The sequence below is a fragment of the Castor canadensis genome, chromosome 8, assembly GCF_047511655.1.
Source record: "Castor canadensis chromosome 8, mCasCan1.hap1v2, whole genome shotgun sequence".
NCBI classification, from domain to species: Eukaryota; Metazoa; Chordata; class Mammalia; order Rodentia; family Castoridae; genus Castor; species Castor canadensis.
In genome coordinates, this window is record NC_133393.1 from 79,579,707 (window position 1) to 79,601,390 (window position 21,684).

The following is a 21,684-nucleotide window of genomic DNA, read 5'->3' on the forward strand; positions in this document are numbered from 1 at the left end:
CAACCTCTAAACTGTGTGACAGGAAAACCGCACATTTAGTTCATGTGATGGGGTCCACTTATAGACTGGCAGTAGTTTTCAAGTATCCCCGAATGACGTCATTGTAGCGTTTTCCTGAACTCGGTTCCATGAGCAACCTCCAGAGGGCCCTGAACAATGTCATGGCTTTCCCTAACTGAGCACTGTGTCAGGGGTCTTCCTTAGCTTATCTCTCATTTTCACTACACCGTAGTGCCCATTTTAGATATGAGAACCAGAAGCTCTCAAACAGAAAGGGGGGGTAGGGTAGGAGCTCAGTGCTGGGTAAAGTATTTGCTCATCATGCACAAGGCCCTGGGTTCAATTGCCAGCTCTTAAACAAACATAACAAAAAGCATGACAGTAATGAGTAACTTATTAGATTTTTTTTTTAAATGAATCCATGAGTCCAAATGATATTCAATAAAGGAGTAAGGGGAAAGAATTCCCTCATATGTGGACATTAGATCAAGGGCAAACACAACAAGGGGATTGGACTATGAGCACATGATAAAAGCGAGAGCACACAAGGAAGGGGTGAGGATAGGTAAGACACCTAAAAAACTAGCTAGCATTTGTTGCCCTTAACGCAGAGAAACTAAAGCAGATACCTTAAAGCAACTGAGGCCAATAGGAAAAGGGGAACAGGTACTAGAGAAAAGGTTAGATCAAAAAGAATTAACCTAGAAGGTAACACACATGCACAGGAAATCAATGTGAGTCAATGCCCTGTATAGCTATCCTTATCTCAACCAGCAAAAACCCTTGTTTCTTCCTATTATTGCTTATACTCTCTCTACAACAAAATTAGAAATAAGGGCAAAATAGTTTCTGCTGGGTATTGGCGGGGGGAGAGGAAGGGGGCGGAGTGGGTGGTAAGGGAGGGGGTGGGGGCAGGGGGGAGAAATGAACCAAGCCTTGTATGCACATATGAATAATAAAAGAAAAATGAAAAAAAAATTGCAAAACACACACACAAAAAAAAAACCAAATACCAACCAATACATGTAGAAGGAATAATAGAACTATAAAGATCACTATTTTGCAATCATCTTTGTAACAGATAATCTAACTAAAAACTGCATAGTAACAAAGTATTTTCCCCATACATTACAAAGGACACGAAGATACTGTTATAGTGCAGAAATGGAAGAACATCACCTTAACCATGTGATCAGATATAATCTACGTGATAAAATATTATAATGTTAAGTATATGTCACCAGCTGACTCCTCATAGCATGACCAAAGAAGAATATAACACCTCCTATACAGCACACCTGCCCCAAAGCCGGAATCTAACATGAGAAGACGGTCAGGCAAATCTAAATTGAGGTCCATTCTGAAAAATAAAACATATATATATCATCTCGTAAAGACTCCACTGTCACCCTCCCTCTCGCCATCTAAAAAACTAAGCCGGGGAATAGTACTAGAACAGAGGAAAGTAACGACATCTGTGAGCTGATGAAATGGACATCTGACTGGGTCCTGAATGGGGAGGAGACTAACAAAGGACACTAACAGGAAAAATTGTAGGTGTATTGGAAAATGCCCTTATTTTTAGGAGACACCTGCTGAGTGAGTGTGTGTGTGTGTGTGTGTGTGTGTGTTCGTTCCATGGTTCGGGGGTGGGGGGGAGGGAGTGTCAAAATGGGAGAGGCAAATAAGGAAAAAGTTAGCATTTAAACAAGGTTATGAATGACAAGTTCTTATAAAATGCAGTTAATGTCCAAACCTTAGGAATAGGCTTAGAATAGTCTTATTTTAAGAAAATCTCTGCTATAAAGGAATTATAACCACCTTTCTTATTTATTTAGTCAGCATGAATACCTTTCAGTGTATTTTTCTAGCTTAAGATTAACTTAGTATTCTTTCTATAAGAAACAAATAATATTTAGGATAGGAATTAGGATTACAATGAAGTATACGAAGTCAAACTAAATAGAGTTAAAATTTTATTTATTTATTTATTTATTTACTTGCGATACTGGGGTTTGAACTTAGAGCCTTCACCTTGAGCCACTCCAACAGTCCTATTTTTGTGATGGGTTTTTCCAAGATAGGGCCTCTCAGACTATTTGCCTGGGCTGGCTGTGAACTGTGATCTTCCTGATCTCTGTCTCCTGAGTAGCTAGGATTACAGACGTGAGCCACCAGTGACCAGCTCAGAGTTAAATTTTTAAGGAACAATCTCTTCATACTAAAACATATCATGAAACTTGCAGTTGAGTTGGGCAATGGTGGCTCATGCCTATAATCCTAGCTACCTGAGAGGCTGAGACCAGGAGGTTTGCTCTTTGAGGCCAGTCTGGGCAAACAGTTCAAGACACCATTTCCAAAATAATCAGAGCAAATGGACTGAAGCTGTGGCTCAAGCAGTAGAGTGCCTGCTTTGCAAGCACAAAGTCCTAAGTTTGAACCCCAGTCCCACCAAAATGATACCCCCTCAAGAAAAAAACCTTGCAGTTGAATATAATGGAAAACTACACTGAAAAACTAACAATAATTTCCTTAATGTACAGCTCTTTTTAAAGAAGTTTTTTCCTCTTACTATAAACATTGTGTTGAATTATACTGGATGAAACTAAAAAAGTTGGATATAAATGACTCTTGAAAAAAAATGACTCTTGTTTTAAGAGTCATCTAAAACTCCAATATGAATGCTAAGTATTAACTTCTATAATTTAAGATAATACATAAAAATACACCCCTTAAAACTGTTGAGACCCCTCAAAACAATACAACTGACCTTAAACCTTCCTTTGACCACAGAACCCATGAATCCAAATTGAATCCAAAAATCCAGAGGAGGATGATGCCTCAAGGCCGTGTAGGCAAAAGCGAGACCCCAGTGGAAAGATAACAAAAGCGAAAAGGGCTGGGGCATGGCTCAAACAGAAGAGTGCCTACCTAGTTAAAAGCCCTTAGTTCAAACCCAGCATTGCAAAAAAAAAAAAAAAAAGCTAAACAAATGTAGAAATATGTTCAAGAAATAACCAATGAATGAAATCATTTTGGCCTAATAAATGCTAAAATTATAACTGCCAATAGTTATGGTGAGTCTAGTACACTCACACAATACTGGCACAAGATTAAATCCATGAAATTTTTAGAACACAATTTAGTGATATAATTCATTCTTTGTAACATATATTCAAACTTTTTATATGCTTTATATACTTTCCTAATTTCTTTTTATTTTAGTTCTTTTCCTTCTGAAACTTCTTTTCCTTCTGAAACTTTTGCAGTACTGGAGCTTGAACTCAGGGCCTACACCTTGAGCTCTTTTTTGTGTGTTGAGTATTTTCAAGATAGGATCTCAAGAACTATTTGCCCAGGCTGGCTTCAAACCACGATCCTCCTGATTTCTGCCTCCCAAGTTGCTAGGACTACAGGCGTGAGCCACCAGCACTCAGCTTCCTTATGTAACTCTTCAATTCAGTATCTCTAAAATATTGTGTTTTAATGTATTAATTTTTGTATGATTTGAGCTTTTAAAAAAATAGATCTTGGGGACGTGGATCAGCGGTAGAGTGCTTGCCCAGCATGCGGCCTTGGGTTTGATCCCCAATACTGAAGAAGAAAAAAAAAAAAGTCCCTTAAAAATATCAAATCTTTCTCTTTATGGTGGGAACTGCCAAGCACTGGGGTATAAAAGAGAACTACAATCCTGACCTGCCACAATTTGCAGTTGTGTAAAGACAGATTTTTTTCTTTTTTTGGTGGTATGGGACTTTGAACTTAGAGCTCTGCACTTGCCAGCAGATGCTCTCCTACTTGAACCAGGCCTCCAGCCCAAGACAGAGTTTTGTAAGAAGTGGGAAAGCATGGTAATTGCTTGAACAGAGACAATCAAGACTGCTAAGGAAGCTCGTTACACAAACATCTAGCCTAATGAGGAAGTATCAGGGAAACCTTCCTGCCAATGATCCTTGTGATATTTGTTACCTGCTGATTGGCTATGAAGCATCTTGGGAGGCACAGAGCTTAAATGAAGACCATATGCTATCAACCAGTTAAAAATAGAAGTGAATAAAGATTCATAATCACAATAGATGTGGTACCTACAGAAATGGAAGGGAGGCAAAGTGGGCAGCAAAGAGAACAGGAGGGAAGAAATACTCACTGCTAGAAAGTGTCAGGAGACAGAGTAAGAAGAATCAATGAAGACTGACACAGGACAGTCATAACCCAAGATGCAAAATACTGATGAAGGAAGGTCTGAGGAGCTAGACCATGTCCACTGAAACATTAAGTTTGGAAGCATCTGAATCTACGAGGTAAAAATGACCAACATGCAGCTGGAAATACAAGTCTGGAATTCAAAAAGGAGCTGTGAATGGAAACTATGGTCCTGTGATTACCCAAGATTTAGGAAGCAGTGACAGTGAAGTCTGGGAGAGGCCAAAGAACTGAGACCTGCTCTTCAAAACTGGAGACCAACCGAGCTGAAAGAGGAAGTAGAAACTGGTATCAGCAGAAAAGTAAGACTGAGCCCCAGAAGAACAACTTAAGAGGTCAGGATGACTTCAATGAGCTTCTACTGGTAGATCTACTGCTCACAGGTGGTTCAGGTATGAAGTTTTGTTTGTTTAAGAAAGTAAAGCCAATAGGTGGGTATGCTAAGAAATTTCCTGATGATGGGAAAGAGAATAAACAGATGATGCTTTGAAGGTAAGTAGAAAAAATTGAAAGCAAGTTAAGCAAGTTGGGTATTTTGTGTTAGGCTTGGTTTTAAGGACAAAATATTCAGAAAAGAGATATGCACAAACAGGATACTCAGTAAACACATATGTGTTACTTAAGTTCTCAAAATGAGAAAAACCATAAAATGCTTTCCAAAATTCAATGGAATAGAGTGCAACTCAATGGAAGAGTATAGAATTTTAACATGGTAATTACCAAGACAGCGCTTCACGGGGAAAGTATCAAACTTTTAACCTCATAATTCAAAATCAATCTGTATCTTAATTAAGACCATGTATAAGCACAGTGTCCATATCAATGATTTTTAAAAAAAAAAAGCAAAAACACTTGACCCAGGCACTAGTGGCTCACACCTGTAATCCAAGCTACTCAGGAGGCAGAGATCAGGAGGATTTTGGTTCAAAACCAGCCTGGACAAACAGTTTGCAAGACCCTATTTCAAAAAACCCATCACATAAAAATAAAGGGCTGGTGTAGTGGCTCAAGGTTTAGGCCCTGAGTTCAAACCCCAGTACCAAACAACAAACAAAGAAAAACACTTGAGACAGGAGTTGAGATGACTTTTCTTTTTTACATATTATCTTATGTTCATTGTATACCAGAAGATTTGGTCAAAAGTATACAAAGAATTCAAATTGGGAAAGATGGGACAAAACTTAGAAGAACAGTGCCTACGAAGGGCCCTGATGCCAGACAGAATGAGACACCAAGGTCCACAGACAGTAAAGGAGAATTTCTAAGAAGATTTACAAAGGAGGTAGATAAGCTTCTAACACTGAGGCAAAAATGAAGTATTGCTTAGAGTAAATACATAATGCCTGGAGCTGGCGGAGTGTCTCAAGTGGTAGAGCACCTGCCTACTAAGTATGAGGCCCTGAGTTCAAACCCCAGTACTGACAAAACAAACAAACAAAAATACACAGTTGCCTACAGATACAGTATTAAAATTTAAATGAATCATAAAAATAATAGTAAAAATAGATTACTCTCAAAACAATGTTACTCTTAACAAGGGCATTTCCAGATACTGTCCTACTATCCCCTACCACTACCTGAGATAATCTGAGAGTCACTGCCTTATCCCATTCCTATCAACACTTGCTTCCTTCACTGAAGATCAGAGCAGGAAGGGAAAAGAGATCAGCCAACTGATAATCCTTTTTTTTTTTTTTGGTACAACTGGTGTTTGATCTCAGGGTTTCATACCTGCAAATCAGGCACTCTACTGCTTAAGCCACATCTCCAGTTCATTTTGTTCTGGTTATTTTGGAGATGAGGGTCTCTCGAACTATTTTTCCAGACTGGCTTCAAATTGCAAACTTTCTGAACTCAGCCTCCCAAGTAGCTAGGATTACAGGCATGAGCTACCAGTGCCTGACTCCAATACTTTCTTTATCAGTAACAAACAAAGCCAAACTATTCAGTAAATTAAAAGGTCAATAAACAATGTCATTTCATTTGCTCCTTCAGCAACTATAAACATTTATCCTCCCATTCCCCAATACTCAATCACTCAGCTAATAACTAATATAATTTTTCTTCAGTTGTCCCATCAACCTACAAGATGTTTTATCAGTACACAGGTTTAAATTAGATAACAAACGTGTGAATGTGTTTGTAGCTAAATGTTCAGGGGAAATCTGTCTTTATCACCTGTTTAGCATTTTATCACCTGTTACCCAAAGTTAGATCATAAATTCTTCTAACAATAGTTTATCTTAACATCCTAAAAAATTAGAACATTTACACGCAGTATGTGTTAAAAATTAGTGGTAACAACAAAATAGGAAAAAGAAATAGAAAATGATAATACAAAATTACAGGAAAAGAAATACTTTTACTTTCTATTACAGTAAAAGCTTTGAATGTCTACTATCTAATCTTACCTACACTGATCTACTAATTAAATATTAAGTGCCTACCTAAAAGTCGCTTCCCAAAAGCAGTTCATTCCACAAACATCAGAGGGCAGCATCCAATAGGGATTCCAGTAACACAGAGAGAAATCTTTACACCTAACAAACAGTGAGACAGAAATAAGAGTTCTACGTGAGTGTTTCAGTTGGGAAATAACAACATTTACTGAGCAACATGGTAACTTAACTTACTGTTTGTAACAAAATGGCAAATCCAAGTTGCTATGGTAAGTTGAAGTTTTTTAGAAAACTTATTTCTCCCTTACTTAGGGCACTGTTATTTTATATAAACTTTAAAACTTTTAAGTTAAAATACACTATAGATTGTGATATACTAAAATCCCTCCTCTTATGACACAAACGTCTGAATATTTTCTTCATGGACTACACATGTTATCCTAGAACAAAATTCATTTCATCCAAAAATGTTTTTGCTTACCCTGAAACAAAATGAGTGTCACAAATGCTGGGGGAAGAAGGAGGAAAGCTCACTAAATGCTTTTAAATTAATCCTCAACTCGAGCTACTTGCATGATGTTTTAAACTAAAAAATAAGAAATCTTGCTGATACTTAGAGCTCCATTTCATTTCTACATTATCTCAATTTCATTACATTATACAAGCTAAAATGGAAGGTCAAGTATGGTCTTTCTTAAGATTGCATGGTGGAGCTAAAATAGAAAAAAATGCCTCATATAAAAAAAAAAGCATGTTTTTCATTGTTATTCCTTTTCAAAACAAGCATCTAAAGCTTTACAACAGTGGAGGTCTGGGTACTTATGTAAGCATGAAGTAGGGGTGAGTTACTAAACCACACCACTTCCACTTTATCACCACAGTCCTTTGTTTTCTCCCTCTAAATTAAGTTTGTAAGTTACTGTGCTTACATCAGAAGGCCTGTGAAATTTCAGATTTGCACAGCTCTCTGATGTCAAGGTCTAAGGCAGGGTTTCCCAGCCCTAGAGGTATAATGAAATCACTGGAGAGACCCACATCAGACCTATAAATCAGACTCTCTGGGAACAGGGTCTGACAATGATGATTTTTTTAAATGCAACTACAGAATTCTGTATACTACTCCATAACTACAAAATTACAATTTTAAAATCACCAAAAAATGTTAACATTGTAATTTGATTTTCTTTGAAGGACATTTTCTAGTACAGCACAATAAGTTAAAAATTTTAATTTAAAGGGATGATAAAACAGAAAAAGAAAATAAAATGTATACATATCAAGCTGGATGTGGTAGTGTAGACCTATAATCCCAGTCCTTGGGAGGTTGAGGTAGGAGGATCTCGAGTTTGAGGCCAGCCTGGGCTACATAGCAAGACTGTCTCAAGAAAAAAAGTGTACATCATTAACACTTATCACTTAATTAGAAAAATTTGGGTTTGTATCCTCCTAGGCATCATTATGTATGTTTAAAATCCTACATTTGATATCAGGGAGTTAAACACTGACATAGTTCTTTTAAATCATCTTTCAGATACTGACATTCTTCCAGCATTATTTCAAGAAATCTACAGTTTATTTACAAATCACCATCTACCATGCAGCTTTGTTTAGGAAGAAAAACACTATAAATGGATACCTCCTCTGTCAAACTATTCTACAGTGGAAAACGGACATGGAAATCTTAGTGAAAAATTCTACTGTTCCATAAAAATTACTTCAAATTATGTGTTTGTAACAATATCATTTGCAGCCTCAACTTTCACACTATGTTACAAAACAAATCAGTTAAGTGTTGTTTTCCAAATCTGCTTGGTCTTAAAGTCATTTACTAATCCAGGCCTACTTAATCAAGAATCTTCTCCAGGCATATGCCTGGACAAACTGAATATTTAGCCAACGACACCAGCCAGTTAGGTATTAAGGTCAGACCTGAGTAAGAATCACTGTTATCAAGAGTGAGTAGGGCATGAACCATCATTCCTATAATCCCAGCACTCAGGAGGCTGAGGCAAAAGGATGGTCAGCTGGAGGACAGCCTAGCTGTGAGACTCTGCACCATCCTGTCCTGCTCCCCACCCAAGGGTAGAAAAAAAAACAAAACCTGAAAAGCTAGTGGCTCAAGCCTGCAATCCTAGCTACTTGGGCAGCTTAGATCTATCTGGAGGATCATGGTTTTAAGGTTCCAGGCCAGACTGGGCAAAAAAAAAATTGCCAGACCTCAGAAAAATTGGGGTATGGTAGCACACACCATGTCATTCCAGTGACAGAGGGAAACAAAGTAGGAGGACTGAGGTCCAGGCTGATGTGGGCAAAAAGCAAAACCCTATCTATAATAACCAGCACAAAAACAGCTGGAAGCGTGGCTCAAGTGGTAGAGTGCCTGCCTCTCAAGTCCTGACTTCAAGTCCCAGTACCCCCACACACATAAATTAAAGTGTGTCAACTTGGAGTTTTTATCAAAAGTATCATGCCTATCATGTATACACTCTCAGTTCAACCTCTAGGACACCCCCCCCTCAAAAAAAAAGTACTCATAAAACTTCTCATATAATTGTCTACTTACAACTTATATAGATTTTCTAATTTTGTTTCTGCAAATGATTCAATCAATATATGATCATTAAGCACAATTTAGAAAATTTAAAGGCCTAACAAATCATCCACCACTGCTAACATTTTGGTATCTTTGCTACTCATATTTTTAAGATACCTGCTCACAAATATTTGACTATGAAAAGTTCACACTTGCTGCCATCATGCAGAAGTTGCTGAGACTGCTTAAGTTTCTATTAAATAAACAACCGGGTGAGCTACAGAACACTCCTCAAACTCTGTCCACAGGCAGTACCCACCAAGGAGCTTCTAAACTAAAGAGATGCTCTGCCGTATTACAATTAAACTACATTGCTAAAGAATATCTTAACAAAGTTGATCCAAGTTGGAAAGGCCATAGACGGGAGAATAAAATTCAACTAGACCAATACATGGGACAACTTAGTAATGGGTTTAAATCTTGGGAAGCCCTGAGCCGCACTAAGCCCCCTGCACTTCTGCAAGTGCCAAACTGAGTGCCAAGTGGAGTGGATTGGGGTGGTCTCAAATTCTCTGACACTTCTATTAGTAGGTAGGTTTTATCTCCCCTCACTCAAAACCTAAATGGGTTTTCACTGCTTTGACAAGGAGACAAGGATAGGACACTGTCAATTTTTAGGCCCTTGCCTTAAGAGCATGGAGATTTCCACGCCTTATTTCTTGGAACACCCAAGCCCCCTTCTCCATGTTACAAGAAGCCCAAGACAAAGGAAAAAAAAAAAAAAGCCCAAGACACATGGAGAAATCCTTTGAAAGAATGCAGGTCAACAACCTAAGTTAAGACTCTCAGCCAAAAGCCAGACCAATTGCTAGTCATGTGACAGGGTCACTGCTATACCATTCTGATCTACCAATGTACAGGGTCCTCTCACAATCAAAGAATATTAACATCTGGTTCACAGTCTTCCTCTCAGTGCCAAGTTCCATTTTCCTCTATCCACCTATTCAATAAATTATCTGAGTGAGAATGACTAAAGTACACATATATATATGCATGTTTGTGTGTGTGTATATATATATACACAAATACATGCAAATAACAGCATAATGAAACCCAATGAAAACTTAGAAAGGAGGAGGAGGAAGGACAGGAGGGCTCAGAGTAATATAGACAGGGTAAATTTGATCATACTACATTGTACATATGTAACTAACACAATGTAGCCCATCTGTACAATTAGTTAAGTAATCTGCTGAGTGACCACATACACAGGTCAAACACTGAACACAGCAGTGAGTAAAATGAACATGGATCGTACCATTTAGTGGGGAACGATAAAATGCCATCTTGGTTGTTGCAAAGTGGGAAACATGCCCAACACCCAGGTTCCACAACACTTCACCTCCAGTAATTTCTACTCCTTCCTTTCAGTTAAGAGATCGTATCTTGGACCTTTTGAGCACCTGAAACTACAATCCTAAACTCCAATATGTAATCTCAGACTAGTCTCTGTTAATCTTGTATCCCATTAAAGTTCTGGGAAAATTACCCAGAACTCCAACCACATGCTTCCTAATAAGCCCTATTCTGTACTCATTTCCCTCCTTATTCAGACTAGATCATTTGGTTCATCCACTCACTTTCCTACATCCACAATGTCTACTTCGTTCTTTAACACCTTTCCAGTAAAAACTTAATTTGAAGCAGAACCATTCATTCACCTTCTCAGATAACTACTTAATTAACGATGCCACTAAGGTGACTAGTGAAACTATAAATTCAGAGTTTCCTCCTTTAGCTAGCCCTTCAGCCTCACTACCAACTCCATGCACAGTCCACGTGCCCATCTTCCTCACTGGAGTCCTAAAGACCTCCTTACATCAATTAGCCTTTCCTTCTCCTTACTCAACAATACTTATTTGTATAGTAGGCTATATTTTATTGTTCATACATCCTTAAGTATAAAAGGATTGTACAAACCAATCATTACCATGTGACTTGTCTGCCTCTAAAGGGAGAAGAATATAGCCCTGCCTGATTCACTGACTTGTAGCTTATTCAAATGACTTGCTTTGGTTGAAGTAATATGAACAGACATGATCTCATCCCATCAAAGTAGAAGCTCCAAATGGGATTGTGAAGTTCAACCTACACTCTCACTCATTCCCTACACAAAACTGGTCATAGCCAATGCAAGGACTGCTTCTTCAGCCTGGGTTCCAGCATGGGAAGATATACAATGCAGAGTCACAGCCATGAGCATGCAACATGTGCAAGAAATAAATGTTGCTATAAACCGCCTAGATGGCTGGAGTTGTTATGAAGTGAAGAATAATAAAACTCCTAATTCCCTTTTAAATAAAGTGCACAAGTCAAATAGTATAGTCAGTATTGTACAATCATGTCCCACTAATTCTACTCCTAAGTACTTGTTCAGAGAAAACATCTATGTTCACAAAAAAAAACATACATGCATATTCATAGCACCATTATTCATAATAACCAAATAGTAGAAAACCACCCAAATGTTCATCAACTAATGAATAAAGAAACAAAATGAAGCATATCCATTCAATGAACTATTATTGGTCATAAAAAGGAATGCAGTAATACAGAGGATGAATCTTGAAAACACTAGCTAAGTGAAAGCCAGACTCAAAGGGCCTTATTTTGTGTGACTCATTCATGTGTAATGTCCAGAACATGCAAACCTATGAAGACAGAAAGTAGTTTTGTGTTGCTGGTGGGGGAAGAGAGGTTGAAAGTGGAATGGTGGAATTAAAGCTAATGGATATAGGGTTTTATTTTTCTCAGGTTTTTTGGCAGTACTGGGGTTTGAACTCTGGCCTCACACTTGTTAGGCAGGTGCTCTACCCTTACTCATTTCCTTCCCTATTCAGACTAGCACATGCCCAACCCTTTTTTGCTTCATATTTTCAATAGGGTCTCTTGTTTATTTCCAGGGCCACCTCAGAGCATGATCCTCTTATTTACCCCTTCCTTGCAGCTAAGATTACAGGAACAAGCCACCACACACTGCCTAATCTGATAGTTTCTTTGCGTGGTAATGATTAAATGCACACAAGAGTTAATCAAATTTGCAGTCAGAGCTGGGAGCTGATGGCTCAACATCTGTACTTCCAGTTACTTGGGAGGCAGAAATCAAGAGGATCCACATTCGATGCCAGCCCAGGCAAATAGTTTGAGAAATCCTCTCTTGAAAATACCCAACACAAAAAAGGGGTGCAGTGTCTCAAGTGGTAGAGTGACTGCCTAACAAGTATGAGGCCCTGAGTTCAAACTCTAGTACCACCAAAAAAAAAAAAAAATTGCAGATGAATTTGGACAGAAAGAGTAGTTTTGGGTTCATTTCTTGACCAAAATCATGGTCACAATTTATAGAAAGGCTGGTTTTCTTTCTTCACTTATTGGAAATAAGAATATATATGCTAATAAAATACACATGCCATCTACCATTTAAAAACAACAACAACACCACCGAGGTACTGCTGTCAAGAAGTGGAATTATTTTCTTTCTTAACTCCCAAATATCCACTCTGTCATTAATGAAAAACTAGCTTTGGAGATTAAGATAGAAAGCAGAAGTTCACACTGTGAACTCATTATATACCAGCCACTGTTAATATAAACAACAAAGTAAGTTAGGAAAAGACGACACAAGACAGCAGTGTACTTTCAGACCCCCTTCTCCCCCAAAAAATTAAAGTTCAAAAATAGTGAAAAAGTAAAAGTAGTTATCCAGTTTTTGGGTAACATTCAAAACAGTAACTCCACTAAATAATCACAGTGGGCAAAGCAGAAAGCTGAGCTAAGTGGGTATGTCTTCAGTAAACGTTAACCTACACAAGCAGTGAAGTCGACATATGCAACCTTTTTCAAAATTGTGGATCAAACTGGAACAGTTTTACTATGGCTCCTCATTTCCTAAGGCTTAATGCACTTAGTTCTAGGTGGCTAACCATAACAAACTGATCAAGAGTTACACAAGAAACCTCTGTAGTGATGAGACAGGTCTCCATCTTGATTATGGAGGCAATTACATGAATTTAGACCTGTGATAAAACTGGTGACAATCTAAATAAGGCCTGTGGGTTGGATAATGTGAACATTTAGGGTTGTAATACTGTACTATATTGATACATATATATTTTAGATACAGTAATAGTGTGCTTTGGTTCTGTAAGAAGTTATTATTGGGGAAAAGTGAGTGAAAGATAAATGTGGTACCTCTGCAACTCCCTGTGAATCTGTATTTCAAGATGAAAGTTTGTTCTTTAAAGGGCAAAGTGATCGCAAATAAGCATTCACCAAATTTTGGTACTTGGCTGAGCAGGGTGGCTCAAGCCTGTAATATCAGCTACCTGGGAGGCCAAGTTCAGGAGGATCTGGTTCGATGCCAGCCAAGCACAAAAATAGTTCACAACACCCCATTTCAGCCAATGGCTGGGCACAGAGGCATGAAATTGTCATTCTTGCTACATGCGGAAGCATGGAAGCAAGGAGGACTGTGGTCCAGGCTGCCTAGGCATAAAAAGCAAAACCCTATCTCAAAAATAACCAACACAAAAAGGGGAACATAGCTCAAATAGTAGAGTGCCTGCCTAGCAAGTGTCAGGCCCTGAGTTTAACACATAGTACGACCAAAAAAAATGTGTTTCAGTAATTGAAAACTTAAAAATTGAAATATTTTATGACAGATTTTAAAAAGCATCAAGCTGAGTGTTGTCGATGTCTCAGACAACTATATTCCCAGCTACATGGGACAGTGAAGCAAGTGGATCATTTGAGTCAGGGAGTCCAAGGTTGACCTGAACAACAAAACAAGACTCTGTCTTTAAAAAAAAAAAAAAAAAGTATTTAACAATTATGTTCACTACAATAACATTTCCCAAACTTGAAGTTTACTTAAATACATTGACAGAAGACCTTTTATATATTTTAAATTAAATTAAACCAAGAAAGGCATTTTCATTGAAAACATTCCCAATAGCCATGAGGCTTCATTAACACCCGTATACAACTTAGAGTCAGGGAAAAAAAGCAGGCAGTGACACTAAGAATGTGGCAGTTTGAGTGGAGAGTTGCAAGGCCTACGCACCTGCACTGTGGCTGGGCGGAATCAAAGATGCTTGTAGACATTTTAAAGGAGACCATCTTTGATACTGCCAAGTCACCATGATTTAAAGTCACTGCCTGGGTAACTCTCATTGTCTCTAGACAATATAAGATTAATTTCTAGCTCTAAACCAGACCTTCACTTCTTTCCTTAAATCTCTAATTTCATGAATATGCAGGAAGAAAAGGGCCACACTATACACAAATGGCACTGAAACAATTATGTAACCATTTCCAAAAAAAAGTGAGCATCACACAGTACACTCCTCACCCCCTTCAAGAAAGAAAATTGGACTAAAAATTAAAATGTACAAAAAAGGTAGGGGGAAAAAAAGCCTCTAGTTAAAATTTGTTTTCTTATGGGTAATAAAAGCTAAAACTAAAGAAAACATAGCCAAAATGAAAACAAAACTTTTAAACTTCATAAGGTATATACATTATGAAAAAAATTTAAGAGGAGAGGGTACTTTGACAGACATGACACTTAGGGAATAATCTTACCATTTAAAAATAATCAATCTATAGATGCTATTTCAATTCTCACAAACTCTAATATCACAGAGACTCATATATCTAATTAATAAGGAAATGTGTTCCAGGTCAGCACAGCCAGTTCCTAGCAAAGGTGAAGTTTGTGATTCCAAAGTCCTTATTTTTTCCAGTCGTTAAATTCTCACTATACCAACTAGTGTACACAGGACCCAATAGAAACAGTAACTTGTGGCCCAACCAGATCTGAAAAGGAGGGAGGTGACCATTTCACAATGTTTATGCATATCAAAACATCAAGTTGTAAAAGTATTTCCCACATTTTATAGGTAAAGAAATTAACGCAGAGAAGTAACAATCTGACCAATGCCTCACTGTGACTCTTAAGCATTTTCTAATTACTAAAAAAGTGATTCCATTTTTTTTCACTTTTGTGGTGCTAGGGATTGAATCCAGGGTCTTCTGCATGCTAGGCAAGGGCTCTACCACTGACCAGCAGCTCCAGCCCTTGATTTTTGAGATAGGAGCTTGCTATGTAGCCTGTGCTGGCCTGAACTCAAGATCCTCCTGCCTCAGCCTCCAGAGTGCTGGAATTACAGACTTGGACCACCACACTTGACTTACAATAACGGTTGCAAACAGAATACACTAACTGGTAACAGATTTCACTAGAAAATTTTTTACTTAAAAATCAAGGTTTAGGGCTAGTGGAGTGGCTCACGAAGTTAAGAGCACCTGCCTACCTAGCAAGTGTGAGACCTTGAGTTCAAATCCCAGTGCCCCCCAAAAAAAAGAAAGAAAAATTAGTTTTTCTTTAAGGAGTTGGAAGGATTTTTTCCAAGTGTTTATTTTCATGGCATTCTGTACAAACAATACTTTTTTTTTTGGTAAGATTTGATCAATGAACTTCTGGATATAAACTTAGTCCAGAGATGAAAGAGAATAATTCTAATCTTTCAAGTAAGATGACACTGAAAAAGTATGATGCAAGCCAGGTGTGTAGGTGCATACTTGTAATACCAGCACTAAGGAGCCTGAGGCAGGAGTATCTCCAGATCTTGAGTTGGAGGCCAACCTGGGCTACACACAGGGAGAGCCTATTTAAAAAAAAAAAAAAAAGAGGGAGTGAGAGAGGAAGGAAGGAAGGAAGGCAGGCAGGTAGGAAGGAAGGAGGTCTGAGGGTCTGAGACAGTACTAAAAATTGCCTGGTTTCATTCAATATTTCACTAAAATATTGCTTATTTACAGTTCTATTCAATACAAGAAAGACAACTTTAAAGGCATCACAATAACACTAAACTCAGAAACAGTTTAGCTTCCATAAATTCAAGTCTTCAGTCACTGCGTCTCCCAGGACAGAAAACTGGAAGATGTTAAAAGCCTGGCTCTGAAAGTAGTTCTGTTTTCACAAAAACAAAGTCCTGATAACCTAGGAATTTCTCTATGATAAAATCAGAGTTAAAAAAAGAAAAAAAAAAAGACAATCCACTTTTTTGAGGCTGCTCCTGTGTCCAAACGTCCCCACTTTGATTCTGGAAATGATCATCAACTCTCGGAATATGTTAGACAGCAGCTTTATAGCTGGTCCCTCCCTCCTCAACAACGCTCTCTTTCTCCACCTCGCAGCATCTGCTCTTAGCAGAAAACAAACCCCCGGGGTCGTTCCCAGGGGTGCCCACAAATAAACGTACCCATCTTGATGGGCAGTGCCAAACGCCCAGATTTTGAGTATTAATAACAAATTGCAAAACACTCTCTTTTTCCACTTAAATCTCATGATTCCAAATCTGGCAGTGATTTCTACATACCTACCTCAATCATTATGCTGCTTTACATTTACCGATTTTTCAAGAAAGATACAACCCTGCATCCCATCCCACAAGATTTGAGTAGGGTTAAGTATCGCTCATTTTTCTTAACTTCCTGTATGTTTCAGAGTAAAACAGACTGTTTCCAAAGAAAAATTCACAACCCGCACAAATGTCAGGTCCAGATGTAACTAATCTATTGATGAAAACTGTAAGCGTTGACACAAAAATTAAAGACACTGGGGGTGGGGGCGCTAAACGAAGGCGCCAGCGTGATGTTTAACTATCTCAAGTTCAACTCCATGGAAACGAGAGGGAATCCCACTGGGCAGGGAATCTTAACAAAGTTGCAAGTTGATTCAGTTTCCAACCACATCAGGACTGGGAGGGAAGGCAAGGCAGAGCGTGCTCAGCGGTGGGCGCTGCGCGGCTCGCGGGGCTGGGGAGAGGAGGGAGGGAGCGGGGGGGGGGCGAGGGACCGCCGGAGAGCACTGGGAGGCGCGCTCCCGCCCGCGAGCGACCGGACCCGGCCAAGCCAAGCCTGGAGCCCTCGCGCCCCCAGCCCGACCTCGCCGCCAAGACACAGACCGGCCCGTACCTGTCCGACCGGCTGGGACGCGCCGCGGGGCCAGCGCCTCCCGTGCCGCCGCCCGCCAGCCAGGAAGCCACCGCGGCCTGCGGCTTCCCGCCACCGTCGCCGCCCGCTCCTTCCTCCACCGACACGGCGAGCTGACTGAAGGCGTACAGTAGTGAGCAGAAGCCGCAGGCCAGACACAGCACCACGACGCGCAGGTAGCGCCGCATCGCCCCGGACCCGCGCCGCCACCGCTGCTGTGGTCGCCGCGCCCGCCAGGGCGAACTGGAGCGGAGGGGACCACACCGCGCAGCCGCGGGAGCAACAAGTTCCTCCTTCGCCCCTGCCCCGCTCCCGTCTCCTCCCACTCTCTCCTCCCCTTCCCGCCCCTCCCACCACCCTGGCGAGCGAGGCCTAAGAGCCCGGAGCTGGTCCACATCCCGCCTAGCAGCCAAGATACCGCCTCCGCCGCCGCGGGCGCCCGAGGTCCCGCCCCCAGGCCGGTCCCGCCCCGCCCCCAAGCCCACGTGGCCGGACGCGCCGGCGCGTTGGGGGCCGGAGTCTGGTGCTTTTGGAATGTTCTCAGCGCGCCAGGCGTGGCTGCCTGGTTCTGGGTATTCCCGGAGCCCGGTAACCCTAAAGTTCTGTGCTCTGAGAGGTGAGGTAAAAGGAGCCGGGCTCCAGAGAAGGCTGTTGATCCAAATTCAAATAATGGTTCTTGCCGGTTGCTGGTGGCTCACGCCTGTAATCCTAAATACTTGGTAGGCTGAGATCGGTAAAATCAAGGTTCGAGGCCAACCTGGGCAAATAGTTGGGGAGATTCTGTCTCTAAAATAGACGGAGGAAAATGGACTGTGGTGTGAATCAAGCAGTGGGGGGTATCTGTTTTGCAAGCGCGAGGCCCTTAATTCAAATCCTAGTCCCGCCAAAAATGTATGTTGTGTGTGTGTGTGTCTTTCAACATGGTAGTCTGTGATCGTTGAGCAACCTAAATTCCAGAGTGTGTTTCTTCATCTTTAAACTGGCGAATCCTTGTCATAGGGTGATTATAAAGATGGAATCGTGTAACGAAGGAAAGACGCCTAGCACTTAGAAGGCACTTAGCCAAGCCCCTTTATGTGCCAGTCTCCTCAGCAGGGACTCTTCCTCAAGCCCTTAAATTTCTGTAATGTTGCACAAGCCACTCCAGCCAGCTATCTTCTAAAGTTCTGTTTCTTTTTGCCTCCCTTACTTCCCAACATGCTGTAATTGAGGGAGGGGAATCTGCCTAATTTTTTATTTTCTTTAAAACTTATTTGCATATCCAAAGCACAATTGGTATCCTCCCCAAAGAGTTTCTCCTTCCTTGCCTGCGTCTTCTTCCTCTTCCTCGCTGTTTCACTGACCTTTATAGAGCACTGTGTCTTGGGGTATACGGAAGCCAAGTGGGGACGAGGGTGAAACCGTGCTTACTTGGAAGTGCGTGCAACTTGGCGACACAATTAATTAGGATATGGACCCGTAAGGCTGTGGAACATACACCCAAAATTGCCATTGGTTCTACCTCTGAGTGTGGTCAAGAGGATAGCCCTGGAGTCTAGAGTTGGGTAAGGGAAATAATCCTAGTGTGATGGATCAATGAAACAAACTCTTGTGTTCAGGCATCTGTGAGAAGTTTGATACCGCCAGCTAAGGGAATGCAAGAGTGGATACTAAGTTGAGCGATAAGACAAGGAAGGGGCCAGATATTTGAGTGCCTCGCCTGGCATACCCAGTTGTTTGAACTCAAATCTGCCAGACAATGGTAAACCATTGAAGAGTGTTTCAGTAAGGAAATAACATGATCACATTTGCATTTTAGAGAGCAGATTCTGGCTGCAGTGGAGACTGGCCAGAGATGAGAGATTGGAGAAACCAGCTCCCCTGCCAAAAAGTGAGGTTTAAAAATACACACACAGTTCGTGGAGGAAAATCACACTGTTAATTGTGCAAATTGCATCTGGATCGTTGGGTTTGGCCAAGAAAAGCAATGTGGAGAAATGCTGCACAACGTAGTAGTAGCTCCAAAAGTGCTGCAGAAGTGCTGGCTCTGATCATGGCAAAGGCACTGAACGCCTCCTCCCCAATATGGACTAAATTTCTTGCCTTACCTGACAAAAACTGAAAACCAGAATGCTATCAAGATGTGTAAGGAAAATAAAAACATACATTTGTTCATTCGATAAGCATTTATTGAATATTTTCTACATGCCAGACAAGGGGCTCAGATGCACAGTATTCAGAAATACGGAGTGTACTGCCCAGGAGACAGATCAGTAAAAACAAGGAGAATACTAAATATTTCCAGTACGCCTTACAATTCTTAGGGAAATAAAGATAAACTTAATGAAGCACAGAGACTAAAAGCATTGATAAGAATGAAAATAATTTTTGAGAAAGTTGAAGGGTACCAAGAAACTAGAGTAAGAGCTAGTACTCAAGAACGTTTAAAAGATGGTTAACAAGTGTTCTCTTTTCCCGCAAACTACATGTAGTAAAAATTAATAACTTTTTCACCCATGGTTTGCTAAAATATTGGAATGGCACAAAAGGGGGCCAGGCAGTTTTCGTTTCTGCAGCAATCTATGGAAAAGACCACATCCAGAGGGATTATTCATTTACTTGACATCAAGGTTCTGAACTACATCGTCCCTTTAAGTTCCTTTTAATCCTTTAATTACCAAAGGAATTCTATTGAAAAAGTACAGAAGGCATTATAAAAATAGAAGTGGTTTTTGTATTACCCATACATCTCAAGTGGTCATCTTAAAAGTCTAAGGAATTGTGCTGACATTCCCTCAGATCATTTCCAGGATGTGTACATTTTTATATCACTAAAATTAATTTTAAGTTATTGAAAATTTTAAATATCTTGATGCCATAGTATTTCTTTCATTTATATTATATATATTCCTAAATCTATTGGTTATATCTAAATTACTAAATCCATGTTGGTCTTCCTTTATCCTATGAAAAGGTATATTTAAGTGAATAAAAAGAAATTTTAAAGTAGCAGTATTTGTTATTTAAATTAGGAGACATATCTCTATTATGTGGAAAATTCCAATTCAAGATTAAACCAAATCTCAAAAAGCTTCTGTTTAAAGGATTCACCTTGCTTTTATAAATTACATGTTGGACATATAATGGAGGGGTTTTTTAAATGGCTTTCTTAAATCACTCTAGAGTAGATTTGGAGTCCTGCTTAGCATTTCCTTCCTACCTCTGAGTTTTTTATTCTTTTTATTTTTGAAAGTACTGGGATTTGAACCCAGGGCCTTTGCTAGGTAGAGTGCATGCTAGGCAGGTGCTGTACCACTTGAGCCACACCCCAACATGAGTTTTTGATTTAAAAAAAAGTCCCAGCCAAGGGCAGTGGTGCTCGCTTCCCTAATCCCAGCACTCAGAGGGCAGATGCAGAAGGACCTCTAGTCAGATGCCAGCCTGGGCTACGTATCAAGACCCTATCTCAAAAAGCAAAAACAAAAAAATCTTATGGGAAAAGCTAAATTCTATTCCTTTTTACAGGAAAATTCAAAAAAAAAAAAAACCTATACATTAAGATATTTTGTTGTTTTAAAAAACAAAGTGCACACTTGTAATTCCAGCACTGGAGGCTAAAGGCAGGAGGATGTCAAGTTCCAGACAAGATCTTGTCTCAAAGAACTGAAATTCAGAGAGGTTCATTAACCCGTTACACAGTTAATAATGATCACAATTTGAGAATCTTGGAAAATCCAGAGTGCGTGTCATTTCCCCATTGTACCATGTTACCTCACTGTGAGTAAATAAATCTACATTCAGGTGATTTCTTTTTAATATGCCCTCTGGTCTCAAGTTTGGCCAGAAGGATATGAAGGTCACCAAGAATAACTTAGAGGCTGCCAATGACTTTTGTTAAAAAGTGTTTTCAAGTCTGACCAAGAACTCCAACATTAAAAGCAAAAAAAAAAAAAAAAAAAAATCTACATTGAGTGATAGTGATTAGAAGGGAAAGCAGAAAGGAATCCATGTTATGTGAAAATCTCATCGGACTGGTCTCGGAGGTTAAAACAAACTTTACAGAGTGTCAAGTTAGTTGCAGAGCACAAAGAATCAGAAACTCAGACAAAAAGTGAAATTTATTCTCACCTCTATTTGGCTTATACTGTATTTCTTCTTTTTCCACAGTCCAATTCCTAGAGACTTTGTTGGACTGGAGGAAAAATTGGAAAATAATTCTGTTAAACAAAAAGTTATGTCGTTAAAAGTGTCTGTTCAGACTAGTAAATGTGGGAAAAAGAGTATAACCAGGATTAGGAGGAAAGAGTGAAATGATTCTCTTCATTGGCTAAAAAAAAAAAAAAAAAAAAACCTTTTAGCTATAGGCCCCAGTGCTAGAAAATGAGGCAGTGGAAAGCCAAGCATGGTGGTGCCCAGCCCTTAGCAGAGGCAAGAAGGTCTCAAGTTTGAGGCAAACCTTGGCTTCATAGTAAGACCCTGTATGGGGTTGGGGGAAGACAGTGGAAAACCAATGAAGGGATG

The 21,684-nt window shown here is 39.8% G+C and overlaps 1 protein-coding gene across 3 annotated transcripts in view; it reads right to left on the minus strand.

Annotated features, from left to right (window-relative positions):
* Window positions 1–17,452, minus strand: part of Gxylt1 (glucoside xylosyltransferase 1) — a 60,020-nt gene extending 42,568 nt beyond the window's left edge. Inside the window, exons 1-2 of one of the 3 annotated variants that reach the window (XM_074083141.1) lie at window positions 17,167–17,448; window positions 6,651–6,743 (exon numbers count right to left, since the gene is read on the minus strand). In XM_074083141.1, coding sequence (XP_073939242.1) covers window positions 6,651–6,743; window positions 17,167–17,372 — 299 coding nt within the window. In that variant the 5' untranslated portion in view covers window positions 17,373–17,448. Of the gene's footprint in view, window positions 1–6,650; window positions 6,744–17,166 lie in introns of all 3 variants that reach the window. The other 2 variants (XM_074083142.1, XM_074083143.1) reach the window with 2 other exon arrangements.
* Between the last annotated feature and the right edge of the window lie 4,232 nt (window positions 17,453–21,684).